The 17553-nt window shown below is 42.8% G+C and overlaps 1 protein-coding gene across 1 annotated transcript; it reads left to right on the top strand.

Annotated features, from left to right (window-relative positions):
- Positions 1-517: 517 nt before the first annotated feature.
- laptm4a (lysosomal protein transmembrane 4 alpha) lies at positions 518-17111 on the top strand. Its single transcript, XM_048251174.1, has 7 exons — positions 518-722; positions 4114-4234; positions 10004-10080; positions 12474-12596; positions 14656-14751; positions 15445-15543; positions 16904-17111. Exons 1-7 carry the CDS (start codon positions 594-596, stop codon positions 16976-16978), a joined length of 720 nt encoding a protein of 239 aa, XP_048107131.1. The 5' UTR covers positions 518-593; the 3' UTR covers positions 16979-17111.
- Positions 17112-17553: the final 442 nt, after the last annotated feature.

Raw genomic sequence — 17553 nt, 5'->3', positions numbered from 1 at the left:
TATGCATTAAACGTCATACAGTATGTGGTTTCGCATCATGAGAGAAAGCTGTTTATATGTATTATATAAATAGTATATTTGTGCACACACCACGCAAACAATACTAAGCTTTCTGCCTTCCACTGTTTAAATGTGTAGGATGTAATGTTGCCTGGATAGAAATAGGCCTGATCTTTCTGTAGGCTAGACCTAGGCCTACCATGCAGTCTGTTATAGGCTACTGTTTAAATTCAGCGTGTAGGCCCCGGTTCTAGTTTGTTACCCATGTGTAGAAAGAATATGCTGTTGATGGAATTTCCCAGTAACAGTGAGGGATTACGCCAACAAAAGTGGCAAGGATAGCTTAAACAGAGCATTTCTAAATAGGGATGGACTGGCTCAAGTATTAAAGCAGCAGCCCTGGTCCCGCCCCTTTCCATTTCCTTTCTTTGGAGGATTGTCTTATATCTTTCTGCCATTGGCTTAGGCAGATGCTTGTCAAGTCCGTATGTCTGTATGTTTTCTTTCGTAACGTCAGTCAGGTAGGGAGGCGTTTCTAGAATTCAGAGTCGACTGTTGTTGATGGTGGAAGTCTTGTAGGTCGTGCTGCTTTCATGATGTTTCTTCCCAACATGCAGGGCGATATGCACTTCAAACCGACTCGCGACAGATTCTACACGACAAGATGTTGTGGGTGCTGCCATGTTCGGACAGGAACTATCATCCTGGGGACATGGTACATGGTATGTGAATGTGGTCGATATGCGTTGGCTAGCTGCAGAAGCCATTTATGCTAGCTTTGCAGGGCTAACAAGAGCTAGCGATTAAAGCTAACGAGCCGTTATTGTCGTGGTGCACTCTGCTGTGCTTTCTGGTTGCTATAATAGTCATAGCACAACTGTTTGTCATTTGTCCATAAATAAGAGTAATAGAGATTATTAGGTGACGTTAGATATCTTGGTTGGTAATGTTAGCGAAACTGACCAGCTAGTTAACGTTAGCAGCTAGCTCGATTGCAAAGTTTACTGAACCAAATGAACCAATCAATGACCTGCAAGGATATTGATTTGATATTAGTCAGTTAATGTAATAGGTTTGATGGACAAAGTTCTAGCATGTTACTGAAATGTGTGGAAAGAGAGATTTCATTATTGTTAAAGGTTGATTGACAAGTGATGTTGTGTGCATTTGCTGAATAGAAGAAGGATAACGTTAACGTCAGTCCCGATGACTAACAAGAGAATGTCTAACCAGGCGCTGCTGTGGTGCTATTAACTGTTAGCTCTAGCTAGCTAGCGAGCAGCATACATACCGTATCAGAATTATACGTGTTTGTTTACTTTCTGGTACTGAAAGTCCTGCAGTTACCGGGGCTAGACAAAATAAAACTATTCATGAATACAATTATCGATTTTAAATATGTTGTTGCGTTTGTTTACATTCGACACGCAAAGATATCCAAAAATGTTAACATTATTTGATCATAATGCTAGCAGACTGCTTTAGCCTTATCTTTAAATGTTTGCTTTTGTTATGATACATTTCCGTTGTTTTGATAACAGGACGACACTGGAGACATGTCCCCAACTAAAAGTGTTTCAAGAGACAGGGAAATAATGTTTATTAGTTAAAGTTAACCATCCTGGCGTGCTAAGTTACGGTAATACTGTCCAGTTTGGGAGTTAGACAGCCATTGCTCCCCACAAAAAATGCCGTAAGTAAAAGTAATGTCAAACTGGTCGTGTGGAAGTGAGTTCAGAAAACAAGGGGACAGTTCCACTGAATTCCACTGATGGGGAGACTGAACTGGCTGTGATATGCCATTGGTCCTTACAATTGTTCAGCTTCCAGCGTTCCCCACGTTACGCAACAGCTGTTAGGTTTTATGTGAATGTAGGTGCATTAATCCCACACTGCGCCTGTGTGTAGCCTTTCTTTGTAGGCTAGTACACACACACACTCTCACATTTTTTATTGGTTTGGCTAAATCATGTACATTTCAGGAAAGATTATGTAATGTCAAGTAGAGCTTTTTGCTCCATGTATGTTTTCCCCCTCATTTAATTTAGAATGTTTTGCCCAAAGGACATTTCTGTGTACAGTGTCCTATGGTGACTCTTACTGATACACATGACCTACACACACACACAGTGCACACACACACACACAAGGGCATAGTATTTCCATTACATTGACAGAAGCAAATTAAACATAATATGATGTGGTGATTATTTTGATTAAGTGGAATTAGAGGAGGTATTCCACTGAAATATATTGATATTGGACATAACTTCTGTAACCCACTGTATAAAGTTTTATGCATTTTATCCAATCTTTGATTCATTAGGTTTTCTTTCATATGTCAAACTAAAGTTGTAGCCCAGGACTTAAACCCTTCTGTAACCCTGCACTGCTGCTCACTCAGAACCTTTGTTTTGTGATCACTCTCCTTTCTGCATATCAAAATGCTGCCTGACCGCTTATTGTTTATAGGACTATCTTTTTGTTTAATGAAGGACTATCTTTTCATGCTCTAAATAGTAATGGTTGGCTGATGTTGTTGTAGGAGGACTCTGTGCCCCATGGTGGTAGGCGCAGGGGGCTCAGGCAGCCTTGGTCTACGAGCTTCATAACAACAGATCAATATACAAACTAATGAAATGGATGATATCAGTTGCAGCAGTTGTGGGGAATGTGCCACGGTATATCAGTTCAGGTTTCAAGGATAACACTGGAAATAACAATGCAGTCTTAGCCTGTAGTTCTTACCTTGGTATGCACGCACAAGGTGGTGTAATCGCTTGGGAGAGCTGAATGCTGAAAGGTCAATGGGATTCATGAATCAGTTCTTCTGAGGGCTGGGAGGTCTCTTTTAAGCATTTGAGAAGTGTCAGGATGCACCTGGATATTTCAATACTGTGATCAGAGTGATCAGTTTTTTCCCCCCAGTATTTTTTGCATAGCGTTAGTCTGTAGCCTAGAAATCTAGACGCACCCTAGCGGCGACAAATTAATTTGCTCAGCCTGTACGTCTAGTATCAAACCATAGGGATTTCTGTTGGCTGACGCCGTGGACGTCATCCAATCACAGCGCTCTATTTTGTTTGAGAGTCTTAAGGCGGGCTTAACAGGATAACGACAGTCCTGCGACAGTGAACAACAAGGAAGGTGGCTATGGCGAACGAAGAACGGTTGTTTGAATCGGCGTTGGCGTCAACTTTGGAGGAGTTGGACTTGTGCTTTTCTTTGAAAGTTGAGCAACACAATGCACTTAAGTCATTCCTTTCGAAGAAGGATGTATTTGCCGTTTTGCCGACCCGGATACGGATATGGTCGTGTAAGCTGGCCTATTGCATGCCTAGGCAGTTTGAAAGACAATTCTCTGCCCGCCCCTTGGATTAAGCGAGGTGAATGGTTCGATTCCAGACTATACATTTCAATGATATAGGATGGCCCGCTAGGCTAGTAAGTCTGTACTTTTGGTTGACAATGTTAGCCTATGTTAATTTCACATTGGCAGTAGAGGTTAGAGGCGCTAAACTTTAATATTTGGTGCGTTGGACTGGATTGGGTCATAATGAAAAGCAGACCATCTGGTCTGAATGGGATTTTGTGATGCAGCCAGCCTACAGTTATGCTCTACGTAGGGTCCTCCTGAATTTTTTTATTTTATTTTTTCAAATTAATTTAACACATGCCCAGGCCTACATTTTCTTTTCACACGACTGACATTTAACTGTCATTGTCAACCCATAATGTTTTATTGCCTGTGCTTGTGAGCACTGCATTCTGTGGTTTCTCCCCTGGGTTGCAAACTAACTTTATATCCACTCTTGTCTCTAAATACTGCACTCTGACGCTGGTGATGTTTGTTAATTGGTTTTTGTGGGTGTTTGTAGATTTTTAGGTAAAGGTTTTAAAAGTCTCTTTGTACCGCATAGCTTTTCTTTCTTTCTTTGTTTCTCATTGTCATTTCTTGTTCCTTTTCTCTCACTATTTCTTTCTTTCTCTTTCTTTCTCTCTCTCTCTCTCTCTTTCTTTCTCTCTCTCTCTCTCTCTCTCTCTCTCTCTCTCTCTCTCTCTCTCTCTCTCTCTCTCTCTCTCTCTCTCTCTCTTCTCTTTCTCTCGGTGTAGGTGGTGAATCTGCTGATGGGAATTCTGCTGACAGTGGCTGTTACCCACCCTGAGAACGTGCCCGCCGTTAACCTGCAGTACGAGGCCATCGAGCACTACCTGGCCTCCGACAGGATGTCCGGTAAAAACACACACACTTAAGAGCTCATCAGACCTATTTCGACCACCTTGCAAGCACTTCAGTGGAACTGTGCTGCAAATCTGAAAGCAATCAAAATCCCTTTTATTTCCATGATGTTTGCTGGTCCCAAAAAGAATGTGACTGCGTGAATGAAAAAGCTTCTGTGAAACCTGTTATTCTTAAGTTCTACTGAAATGCACATGCCAGTTAAAAGGTCTTAAGGCCATTATGGTACTTTCCTTAGAACAAGTTTACCTACTTATTAATTTGGCTGACTTGCAGTAAACTGATATCTAGGACATTATCCCCTCAGTATAGAGGTCATTACCATGAAAACTGTGACCATCCAGTCATAAATGTGCAGGGTCAAAGTCATAAATGTGCAGGGTCAAAGGCCTCTAGCTGATGAATACAGAGCATTGTGAAAGCAACTTTTTAGCAGTCATGAAAAAGAGCACCCCTGACGTTGTGTCTGACCTCTCTTTGATAGGGACTATCTCTTTCTGCCTGTGTCTTTGCTAAACGAAGTTCTGGAATGGCAAATGCCAGAAGCCTGTTTTAACACAAGTCTCCCACCCTCCCCCAAACAGTCCAGTGTGGTTGACTACAAGATGTGTAAGAGCACTAGGTGGAGCAGAGCTTCTCCCCTTTCTGTTCCTCTCCTCTTTTCCTTTCCCACCGTCTCTCCATTTTCTCTCTCACTCCTCTTGCTTTTCTCTCTCTTTTTTTTCCCCTTTGCTCTCCGTCCCTTTCCCACGTGCCTCTGCTCCTGCCAGCAGACCAAAACTGATCGGCTTCCCAGAAAGGGTGACTCAGGAAAGCACTCGGCAGCCTCCCAGCACAAGTTCCCCAAGAACCCATGGATTCATGGAACGGGAACTTCTGTTCAGCAGTTTGGCTTAAACGATTTAAGGCTATTTAATGTTTTTTTTATGTGTGTGTGAGAGAAGTAATAATAGGAGAAAAAGTGGAAAAAACGACAGAGATGCAAAATATACCAAACTGTGTCTTAGAAGTGGTTCAGTAAGGGACAATTGACTGTGTGAAATGCTTTCTAGTTAGAGTGCCATCATCTGGAGGTCTGTGTAGAGCCCCATAAGAAAGTAAGGTTTTGGTAGACATGATCTGGCTTCTGCATCGGGAATCCTAAACAGGGCTCTTTCCCACAAATTGTGTGTGTGTGTGTGTGTCTGTCCGTCCGTCTCCTCACCCCTGACTGGGCGTTGACTCCTGTCTGGAAGGCAGAGTAATGCTTCACCCAGTTTCCTAAATGTGAGGACCTCATATGACTACACCCCTTACGGCTTTATCTAATGCCTTCAGCTGACCCAGAATCAGCTTCACCCAGTCAGAGACGATGTGTCATGAAATATTCACTGCTCCACGTCAGATTTTAGACAACAGCCTTCCGCTACCAACTGCTCATAATAGCTCCATGTGCTGCAGGTCACAGCGTTGTCCTGGTTTACGTACAATATGGGAACAATGGTCATACTTTTTTTTTTTTTTTTTTTTTAAAAGTACTTAACTGTATCTTGTAATGTTCCAAAGGTCCTTATTTCGTTTGCTAATGCTTTTGTTGACCTTTTGACTATCATCAGAGTGCCAGTGGATCTTAAACATGATTTACATGCACTTGTTGAAAGTCAGTCTCGATGTGCAGATGTGACTGATACAACAACATGAATTCAAGTGACGCACGCACCTGCAAGCCAGGATAGCATTATCCCTCTGGGCTCTGCCAAAAGAGTATTATTTACCAATGTGGCACAGTAATGAAAACCCTTGCGGACGGCTGGCACTGCTCTCAGTTGGCAGTGCCGTGTGGCTGACTGTTTGGACCAGCATTCGGTCAGTAGCACACAGCCTGCTGCAGCTCCGAGCTTTTCCTCAGATGAGCTTCTTGCTGCAGAGGCATCAAATGCCGCTGCCGCTGAGGTTCAAAGAAGGGGGAGAATTCACCTCCACCACCTCTCTCTCTCTCTCTCTCTCTCTCTCTTTCTCTCTGTTTCTCTTGTTTCAAAGTACAGTGGCTGCTGCGGCTGTAAGCTGCCTGGGGAGGGATATGACATATTATGGTGGTGTTTGCTGACTGTAAACACATACACACACACTTGCACACACTTGCATGCGCACACAGGAGGAGGTGAGGCAAACAAGGAGTGGTGCCTGTTTCACATCCCAAGTGGGCTAATAGAAATTCAGCAGTCGCTCAGCGGCCCGCTCCCAGCGCCTCAGATGCCTATTTCTCGACTTTCTCTTTCCTGACTCCTTTGTCTCTCTGCTTGTCACCCTGCTCTGTCTGCCATTTTTCGGTTTGTTCTGTTTCCGGCATCTCTTTGTCTGTTCTTCCCACTCCATCTCTCTTCCGTCCCTCTTCGTATTTAGCTCAGATGCTGACAGAGAATGTGAGGTTGATGGAGACAAAGAGAGGGAGGGAACGTCTGTGTGTGTCTGTGTGTGTGTGTGTGTGCGCTAGGAGTAACAAGGGAAGTGTGAGAATAGGAGTGTGCATAACGTGGGGAAGAGAGTGAGGGAATGTGTGTGTGTGTGTGAGAGAGACCAAGGAAGTGTGTGTTGTGTAAATGCCCTTTTTTTGTTTATGTATCTGTGAAGGAGATCCGTAGAAGCAGAGCCTTCGGCTGGCAAACTAGCATTCCACAATGCTTCAGACGGCTTTTAATTACAACTGGCTCATCTTGACCTCGTCTTCCGTGCAAGCACTCAGTGTGTTTGTGTGCGTGTGTGAGTGTGTATCTGTGTGTTTTGCGACGAGAGCTTAGGATTCCTCAGGGTAAACTGAAGTGAATTGAGAGAGTGAGTAGACAAGGCCACTCGCCTCCAACCCCCTCCCCCTTGCTAACACACACTCCGCCGCGAACTCCATTTATGCACAGATCAATACTAAGCTGTTATAAACTATAAAACTATAAACAGTCCTCCGAGACCACTGGCCTGTTGCCTGCTGTAGTGCAAAGCACAGACGGGGTGAGGAGCCCAGCCCGCCTACTCTCACCTACTTAGCCACGCGCAAATCAATTAACTTGAATAGTGGCGGACAGGTCTCTTAGCTGTAAAATGTCACTGTGGAATGATGCGTTGCACCCTGTGGTGTTCCCCACGGGACTTAAGCATGTTCATGCCACTGTGATGAGCACAGACGTTCGAAAATGTTGAGATTTAGCGTTCCGGGTCATCTGGCTTATCGGTTTTCCCCCTCCGGGAGGTCAAATTGTTTAGTGGAGCAGTTTTGGATGCTTGCAAAATAGCCCCAAAGCAGTTATCTGCCGTGAGATTGGCCTTGAGTGAACCGAAACTGTTGTTTGTTTATTTGTGTAGCGTAGCGTTTGTTTATTTGTCTAGCGTAGACTTTCACTTGGGGCTGAAGCCGTTCCATTAACTCAAGTTAGCGGCATCTTGGCCTCGTTTATTCAAGCGAGGTTTAGTTTAGCCAAAGATGGTTGATTACGAAGATACTTCATGAGAGGCCATTTCCTGTCCCTGGAAATTTATGCAAATAGGGTAGCAGTACACGCCCCTGCACATTTATGCAGTGATCGGGCTCTCTTTTTAACATTTTTCTGAGCAATGGATGCACATTTCGGACACGGTATCATGATCTCCAAACCCTCCTCCCTATTTCAGTAGAATGTCGTGATAGTATGACCCTCCAGTCGGGAGAAAATTTATTACACATTAATGAAGGTGTACACCAAGTTTATTTTGTACTCCGGCTTGTCTGGCGTGGAACCGAGGCGTTCAAATATAAGTCATACGTCAGTGACACGCCCCTGTGCAGGCGGGAACTGGACCAGAGCCCGTCTCTGACTGAACTCCACTTTGCCCTCATAGACATGAACTAGGACGACCCATCTTGCTACGCATTCATTATCAATGACCAGAGTTCACCTAGATGGCGATCGCGGGCGAGTCCAAAATACATGGGGTCCTATGGAGCTACATGGCTACATTTATTGTTTTCACCTATTTAACAACTGAAACCCTCAGATTTTATTTTATTTTTCGCAAAATGGATATGGATTATCAATCAAAAGTGAAATAATCCGGGTATCATGTCCTTTCGTTTTCTTACAGGTTGGGTCGTTGTTGCCCATAACACGCTAGCATTGATGCTATGCTATGCTATGATCATGCTAATGAATGACGTCATTGACACGTTTGAAAGGCTTTTTAGGACAATTAAGTGACTTTAAAAAATATAATACTCAACCAAGTGTATTGTCTTTGTCTCCCCTTTTGAATACAATATTCAAATTACACAAAAAAAAAAATTATATCGAGAAAAGTGGATTTTGAGGGGTACAGCTCCATAGACCTCCATTCATTCTGGACTCGCCCGCGAGTGCCCCTAGATGCAGTACCACACCGGAAGAGTTCCGAGAGTGAAGGTTCTCCCCTTATTAGACATTCTCTGGTTCAGCTTCATCTCTGCTCGTGCACAAGGTAGAAAAGTAGACCAAAACAGTAGATTGACGAAAAGACGATATATGTCGTAAAATTAAGACAATACTAGACAATTTCTGTTCGATAGGCAAGCGCCATCTACAGGATTTTCATCGAAAGTCATCAAATTTAACATCGAGAGAAAAAAATAGATTGCCTACAGAAATTGGAGAATAATGAAAGCATACATTTAAAACAGCAATGCTAATGGTTTGAAATCAATTGTGAGCTTTATAGGCTTCACTCTTGAACACATACAGTCTTGAACAAAACGAGTGAATGAATAAATGGTATAAACTTAAATAGGCATATATTCAAAACTATCTATAGCCTACGTTCTTATATTAAAAGAGTTCACTCCAAATTATTGTCTAGGTTTAGGTGGTCATAAAATAAATTAGTATCAACATAATAGCCTATTGTCTCCCATAAGTCCCAAAGTGTTTGAAATAAAGTTATCTGAAATGCAATGGCTTTCAATTCAATTTATGCCTAGTATTTAATCTGTGTAGCACACAGTTGATTTGATATTCATGAACAATCGTTGACACATGAAGCAGTTTTAATTTAGCTGCCTAGGCCACAGAATAATTATCCTTTGACTTGCATCAGATATAATATAGCCCCACTGGCAAAGCGGTCACTGAACAGCCTACCAAATGTGCATGACCCTTTAACAACAGTAGACATATGTCTTTCATCAAAGATTATAACTAAAAATGCCATTATCAAGGTGATAAACAATGTAGCCTTACTTCGTATGGGAAGCGAACCTGCGAACACGCAAAAATGTAATTCCTTTCCTATGCCGTTTCGCTGCACGTTACACCACCACCGAACGTAAGTGATGCAAAGTAGCAGAATTTCTAGAACCACACGCATGTGAAGTTAAAACATTTTTAATCGCATAATCTTCATACATTCTTTGGAGCTAGTGAATGTGTAAATCCATGCTTGGTGCACTGTCGGAAAAAAACATTTCTATAGGCCTACTTCTATTTTTGAAGATGTAGGCTACAGGTGACGACAGCACAGGTTGACGGAACCATCTTTTTGGACTCGTTTTCCGACTGATTGTTTTTTTTGCAACACAGCTTAATTTAGCTTGAAAGTTAACCTGCTACGGAGCAGGTTAGTTCTGTGGCATAAATTCCCATGGTAACCAAGCTGGGATTCACGTTAACCTCATTAATGGAACGGAATTCTCACTAAAATGAGCGAGACTTATCGAAATAAGCCAGGTTTGGCCTTTAGAGAGGTTGATGGAATACCCCCCTAAACTCTTGTTTTGTTTTGTTCCCCCAGAAAATGCCTGCGTGGGATTCGCCATCTCTCTCCTGATGGTTACCATCAGCGCCATGATGGTCTACGGAGCCATCACTGTAAGTCATTTAAAGCACTGTCCACTCTGTGTGTGTGTTTGTCTGTGTGTGTGTGTGTGTGTGTGTGTGTGTGTGTGTGTGTGTGTGTGTTTGTCTGTGTGTGTGTGTGTGTGTGTGTGTGTGTGTGTGTGTGTGATCTAAAGCATTGTTCATTTTGTGTGTGTGTGTGTGTGTGTGTATTGTGTTGTGTACGATCTAAAGCATTGTGTGTTTGTGTGAGAAAGATAGGGTGTGTGAGACCAACCCAGAGAGTGATCGAGATGGAGCATGTTGTTTGTGCATACCTGTGTATGAGCTGTCTTCCAAACCAAACCATAACCAGACTCTGGGAGCACACTGCCTGCAAGGCGTGGGTGGAAGAATAGTGTTGTGTTCTTTGTAGGGCTGCAACTAACAATTACTTTCATAGTCAATTAATCATATCATTAATTAATTTATAGTTTAATCTGTTGATTGTTGTATTTGTTTGATTAATTGATTAGTTGTTTAGTTGATACATGTCAGAAAATGGTGGTTTTGTCAACATGTTTAGTATACTATATAAGAAAATGTAAAAAATAGTGATAGTGTCAAAATAGTGTCTCTGTGTGTGTGTGTTCATAATCTACACAATGAAAGCTGTTGAGTGTCGCTCTGTGTCTGCGGTCTTCGCAGACGTGCCAGCTTTGATGTGCTTCTGGCCCTCCAGAAGCCATGCGTGTGAAAGAAACCTTTCTCAATGAGCTCCTATTGGAGATGCAGATGTGCTACTGCATTTCACATCATTTTGGTACAAGGCTGCCAAAGCAATTGTGTGTGTGTGTGTGTGTGTGGGTGTGTCTCTCTATCTCTGTGTGTGTGTGGATGTGTGGTTGTGCGTGTGCGTGATAATCTGACCATTTCTTTGTAGGGTTGTCTGAAAAGCTGAATCTTTGTCGGTTGTTTGTTTGTTTGTTTATTTATTTGTTTAATGGTATGCCTTCTCCACTGTAATCAGTTATGGACAAAAAGTCAATACCAACAGACTGTAGCAGAGCCTCACTGAATGCCCTACCAGTGTTTATGAGTCTCAAGTCTGTTTTCTTGTGCTTGTTTTCATCGTGTAACCTTCCAGAGGGAACCAGTCCTGCAAAGGTTTGGGATTTGCATAGACCCCTTCCCTTCAGTTACCAAACCAAACCCACCTGCAGCCGAGTAGCACCCTGGTCAGCGCTAGCTGGGCTTCCATTCAACTCATTAGCACGTTTTAAGTGCATTCATGAGAATTTGTACAATTGCAAATTATTACTAATTAAAAACTAGATTCCATTAACCTCTGTTATGCCATATGCAAATTGAGGGTTGATCGACCCCCCACCCCCCTCCCCCTTTAACGAATCACATTTCTATTCACATTAGAAAGTTTTATGCTAATTATTACTAGTCAGAATTTCTTATTCAAATGGTCCAAATGCGCATTAGAAAGTTGGATAACTGAAACCCATCTAGTGTCTGATTGAAATGAGTGGCCCATGTGTGGTTGCACAGTCCCTAAAGGTGGTGCTGGACTAGTGTAGTTGTGAGTTTTGAACTTTCTAGAACCTTGTAGGATTCCCAGAGTTACCCATTGCTGTAGTCCATACACAACGTTGCTTGAAAGGGTTAAATGGGTATTGTTTCTTGTGCCAAAAGAACTTAGTTATGCTTTTATGTATGAGTGAACCTCAATAACAGTCTTATCCGCAAAGTGTGGTTGGTGTGTGACTGCCAACTTTCATACCTAATGAAAGGAGCATACCTAATGCGTAACTAACCAACCAGCCATTTAACTTTGGTTCCAAAGTGGTTATCGGATGTGTTGTTGCCTGTTTTGTAATGAAAATGGCTACTGCCACAACGACCCTATCCAGATAAGGTTTGCTCAATCCTCATTTGGCAGAATTAATTATGGGTATGTGGGTTGCTTTGGCTAGAAAAGGCTTGATTTTAGGCCGGGGTCAGACGGACTGCTGGCCAAGACGGGCTGAGCAAAAGAGGGTCCGCGCTTGCGGCGGCCTGCATTCCCGATGGCCGTGCGATGTGTGCAAAGGCGTGGCGGCCGCCAGCCGGGGTCAGAGTGGAGCCTTCTGGAAAAGTCCACAGTCCAGACTTTGTTTGTGCGCTCCCCCCCCCAACCCCACACACACACACACACACACACACACACACACACACACACACCACCATCACATCACATAGAAAGTCATGGAGCCATGGGCTGTTGGCACATTTGCTCTGCATACAGCCCTTTTCATACAGCCTTAGAAAAAAAGTAGTGAATAGAAAATGTGACTAATGAATAGTGTGGTGGAAGTTTGTAGATTATGATAGTCAAATTATGTGAGTGATGTAATCCTGACTGTGTGTGTGTGTGCTTTTGTGTGTTTTGTTTGCAGCATCGTGATGGGTGGCTCATTCCATTCCTCTGCTACCAGATGTTTGATTTCATCCTCAGCTGTCTCGTGGCCGTCAGCTCTCTGACCTACCTGCCGCGCATCAAGGATTACCTGGATCAGCTGGTCAGCACTTTAACTCACCTGTGCCTGCCCATACAGCTTCCCTTTAATACCTAGAGTCTTCATCTCCAACACTACAAACTAGGGATCGACCGATATGGATTTTTTTTAGTGCCGATACCGATACCGATTTTTTCCATCAGCCTTAGCCAATGACCGATACAGGCTGCCGATTTTCTTGAGCCGATATTTGGAGCCGATACTGCTTTTATTTTGCTCCCTCAATTTACATCATACAAATGACACATAATTACACAAATGATGATAACAAATGTTATAAGTCTCAATTTAAAAAGGAACATTTAATGAACTTATGATGGGTGCACTGGATATGGTTAACTGTGCAAAATGCTTTCATCAACATCTTACAACACAGCCTTGATGATGCATTGCTTGCTGACATATTATAAGACATAATTCAAGTCATCACAAAATGTCCTTTGTCAACACATTTAAATAATTTAAGAAAACAATAAGCCTGAAAAGTAGCTATTGAAATAAAGTGCTTGATTTGTCATTTTAGACTGCATGGTTTCAATTTTTCTATGTCTATATTTTTTTAAAAAAAAAGCTGCCAGATTTGTCAACCACAGAACATAAATCAGCAGAGGAAAATAACGTGGGTGTCAGATGTTTATGTTCTAAACGCATCAACGCCAAAAAAGGTATAAAACCGTATCTCTCAAAGTTTTAAAATCTCTCCTTCAGGTAGCGCAGCACTCTCATATCGCTGTGATGCGTGTGTCCCACTCAGTGAAACAGACTAGACGCACACACAAACTTCTGTTTGGTAGCTGACGAACCACCATTGAACTGGATTGATAATGATCACGTTAGCAAACGGCTCTAAACAAGTAAGGCATACACGTTATGTCTGGTACATGATAAACGTTAACACGAATTAATATTCAACTACACGTCTCTCATTATTAAAGCTCTGATATCACTGCGATGGCAACTCCGCCCCGCTCGAAGGGAGAGGGGAGGGAGACGACACACCACACGCCGTCCAAACTCAGCCAGGTGGTCGCTGAATAAAACTCCCACAAATATCTCGGAACAACGTCGGCATTACTTATTCATATGATTGACCAGTGTTCGTAACAGCTACCGCTAACGCATGCATACGGATAACCTACAACTTAGCTATTTGCAGCTCCCTAAATACAATGGCATGTTTTATAGAACAGGCATTCAGAGAGGGAGACACACACACACACACCACACGCTCCAACACTCAGCCAGGTGGTCGCTGAATAAAACTCCCACAAATACCACGGAGCAACGTTGGCATTAGGCTACTTAATCATATGACCAGTGTTTGTAACAGCTACCGCATGAATATGGATAGCCTACAACTTAGCTATTTGCAGCTCCCTAAATACAGTTTAGGCTAGGTTTTAGGCTATAAACGATCATTAAGCATTAAAAAAAGTAGCCTACCTATCTATCATTCGTGTTTTTCATTTGGACTCACAAACTTGCTTCCACCTTCAAAGTGTATGGCAATATTTCAGCTAAGTCAAACAGTTAAAAGATGCTTTGAAAGTTTAAAGTTTACTGTTGTCTTGATGAGCAGGATTTCAGCACTCTGCTCGTGGGGGAGGGGCAGTCTGCACGTGAATTGCAGCGTCTCCAGCAACACAGAGCTGCCTGTGGACGCCTGTAAATAATGCGGGGGAAAAACTATCGGCGAATGCAGCGGCTTATCGGCCGATGCCGATACACGTAAAAAACGCAAATATCGGCCCGATATATCGGTCGATCCCTACTACAAACACTTCAACACTCCACTCCAGATTTACACATACATAACAGTGCAACAATTTTCTTTTGGGTTTTATGTCATATCGTATTGGTGCTTTCCTTTTCCTTCAGAAAACCATCTTTTAATCCTGTATACTGTTTACTCTTTTTGAAGTTGAATTCATTTCTAATTGGCCTTTTTAAAATTGGCCTAAGTGCATATATTCCTAAAACAAATTCAGTCAAAGAACAGCAATTTGAACAAGCTCATATTGTTTGTCTGTTGGCACTAACAAAATCTCTCTCTCTCTATCAGCCGGACTTCCCCTACAAGGACAACCTGCTGTCTCTGGACTCCAGCTGCCTGCTGCTCTTTGTCCTTGTCTTCTTCGCCTTACTCATCATCCTCAAGGTAGAGGAGGATCTGCTTGGAGTCCTGAGTTTATAGCCAAATCACTTCCTTGATGCTACTCTTATAAATAGATATACAAGGGTCTCCAGGATCTCTGTACTGAATGTTACTCCAGTATAGCTTGGTCTGAAGCCCACTGAAGTCTTAATGACTTGATACCTTCCCTCAGTGCAGGATCCTTATACTGTACAGTGCATATATATAATTACAGGCTTAGCTGAGTTATTTAAGCAATAAGCCCTGAGAGGCCGTAGGTTACGCTGATTTTACAACAGCTAAGGGGTGTTGTTAGGCACGACACGCTAGCGGAGAAATGTAACGATTTATTCATAGATAATCATTCTTCCGCCAAGAAATATATGTCCTCTATCTGAGTGGTTGCTAAGCAACGTCGAGACGCAGCTACTTGTATCAAGTTGTGGTAGCGCAGTCATATAGAACGGAATGCGGTCAAGGTGTATGTTTGTGCTGGATTTTACAACGGCATCGAACACGATTCAGCCAATCATAATCAAGGACCGGAACTATCAGTTTTAAAATGTTTTACTACCCACAGGTGAATGTTTGGCACTTGGCACTTTCCAATTATTCACTCTCGAAAAGTTTAAATTGGGTCTCCTTGACACATTGTGTCAACCTTGCAATATAGTGCATTCAGCTTCAACTTTAACTTGCGCATTGTTTCTCACACAGGCCTACCTGATCAACTGTGTGTGGAACTGCTACAAGTATATCAACAACAGGAACATGCCTGAGATTGCGGTCTACCCTGCCTTTGAAGCCCCCCCTCAGGTAAGTGCTTCCAAGTGTTTGTTGTCTTCTAAGGGCTAGTCCACACGCACCAAACAGATCTTCCAGGTCTTCCCTGGAACCGTATCAAGAATATTTGCGTCCAAACGGATCCATCTCAACACGACTCAACACGTTACTTCATATCCTTGGCCTATAGGTGACACTGTTTCTCTTACAGAAATTGACCAAAGCTTGCGCGCTGTAGGTTATACAAACATACAGAATAGGCTACGACGAAAATGGCTAGTGCAAGGAAACCAGAATTGTTTGTGTGGACTGATGGTGAACTGCCAACTGTAGTCAACTGTAAAACTAATAAACTTCATTTTTACGGTTTGTGATGGGTGCAGTCCCATCCTTTATTTGGCTAACGCAGGTACAAATAATCTCCTTTACTTTCTTTGGTTGTAGGATAGTCTGCGATTCACATTAGTTTTGGCTATCACCGCAAGTGCATAGGCTACTAATCGCTAGGTCTACCCAAGTTCTAGGCTATTCTGTCGCCACATTTATAATATTGCTATAATACCTTCGTTAGTAACAGTTGATATATTTGCCTGCATCAAATCACGCATTCGCATTTAGTGCGCATCTACCATAGGCTTAACATGAGTTAAGTGTCTTTGTATGCTCATATCTGACTTCACTAGACTATGAATACATTTATTTATGTTGTAAGACATGTAAAATAAATGAATGAAACTGGCACTACGCACTAAGTCATTTAAACTTACACCGCACTTCCCTAATTACTTCTGACTAGTTCTCTCGCGTCACTGACGATAGCTAGAAATGCATTTAAGAAAACACAGGGAAAACACTGTTCAGTCTACCAAGTCATGATAAGCTATTGGTGCTGCGCAGCACCAGTTGTGATATTTATCCTACTGAGTGTAATTGTAGGTAATGTCATGTATGAAAACTAGTATTGTTAGGCAATACTATAAGTGTCAAGTCCAGGGCAGCTGAGGTGTGGTGATGACATCATCAATACGCAAGTATGCGGTTTCGCCGTTCAAACAAACTCGCAAGGGCTACGGTTTCCAATTTTTCCACCCTGGGACCAGGTTTCAAAAAAGTGCGGTTTCAGGCAGTGCGTTTACAGGATTCGTTTGGACGATCGGCCAAGACGATGCAAAACCTGTGCGTTTAACCCAAAAAGCGTCTCCGTGTGGACGGGGCCTAAGTGACCACGCAGACTGCAAGTGACTAGCGACTGTGTAATGTTAATGTAATTCAGCCATTACAGGCAAAATCGCCACAGGTGGCACGAAATGTCTTGCGACGTTCTTCCTAACTGCCATATAGCCTCTTTTCATAAGACATTCTCTCATGGCAAAACTTTGGTTTCCTCCCACAGTACGTGCTGCCCACCTACGAGATGGCCATGAAGATGCCTGAGAAGGAGCCGCCCCCACCTTACATGCCCGCCTGAACATCCCCCTGACCCTTCCCAACAGCCCCTAACCCCCCCGTCCCACACACACACACACAAACACACACACTTTTACCCCTCACCCCTCTCCACCCTTTTATCCTGTCCTCCTCCCCCCACCTATTCTACCCCACCCACCCCACTCCACCTCCCCCCCCCCCTTCCCTTGCGTGTTGAGTAGTGATCCGGTCGGTCGTGGCAGCCAGATGAGATGGTAAAGGCAGGTTGCACAGGGTTGCCTGCTGAGGTGGACTTGAGCTTGTGTACATAACAAAAAAGAAGTTAAAATAAGTTTTTCTGTCACTTTTTGTCTCCTCTCATTCTTTTCCATCATACACTGTCTTTCTGGGGTTTTTTTTTTAATTTTTATTTGCCTGAATCCTTTGTTTGAGTCCTTTGTTGAAGTTCTTGGATGTGTTTTGTGAAAGGGGATATTGTGTAAAGTAACTGCTTACGAAGCCTATTCCAACCATAAGTCAAGCACCGTCCTGTCTTTTTTTTTTTTTAGGTTGAATATTTATGAGGCACTTTTAATACAGAGAAGACCTCTTGAGACAATCCGTACGGATTCTTAA

The sequence above is a fragment of the Alosa alosa genome, chromosome 8, assembly GCF_017589495.1.
Source record: "Alosa alosa isolate M-15738 ecotype Scorff River chromosome 8, AALO_Geno_1.1, whole genome shotgun sequence".
NCBI classification, from domain to species: Eukaryota; Metazoa; Chordata; class Actinopteri; order Clupeiformes; family Clupeidae; genus Alosa; species Alosa alosa.
This window is presented reverse-complemented; position numbering and strand designations above follow the sequence as displayed.

Coding starts and splice junctions, on each gene's coding strand:
- laptm4a (XM_048251174.1), top strand. CDS start 594: ATGATGTTTCTTCCCAACATGCAGGGCGATATGCACTTCAAACCGACT. Junction 723..4,113: donor TCCTGGGGACATGGTACATG/GTATGTGAATGT, acceptor CTCTCGGTGTAG/GTGGTGAATCTGCTGATGGG. Junction 14,752..15,444: donor CCTTACTCATCATCCTCAAG/GTAGAGGAGGAT, acceptor TTTCTCACACAG/GCCTACCTGATCAACTGTGT.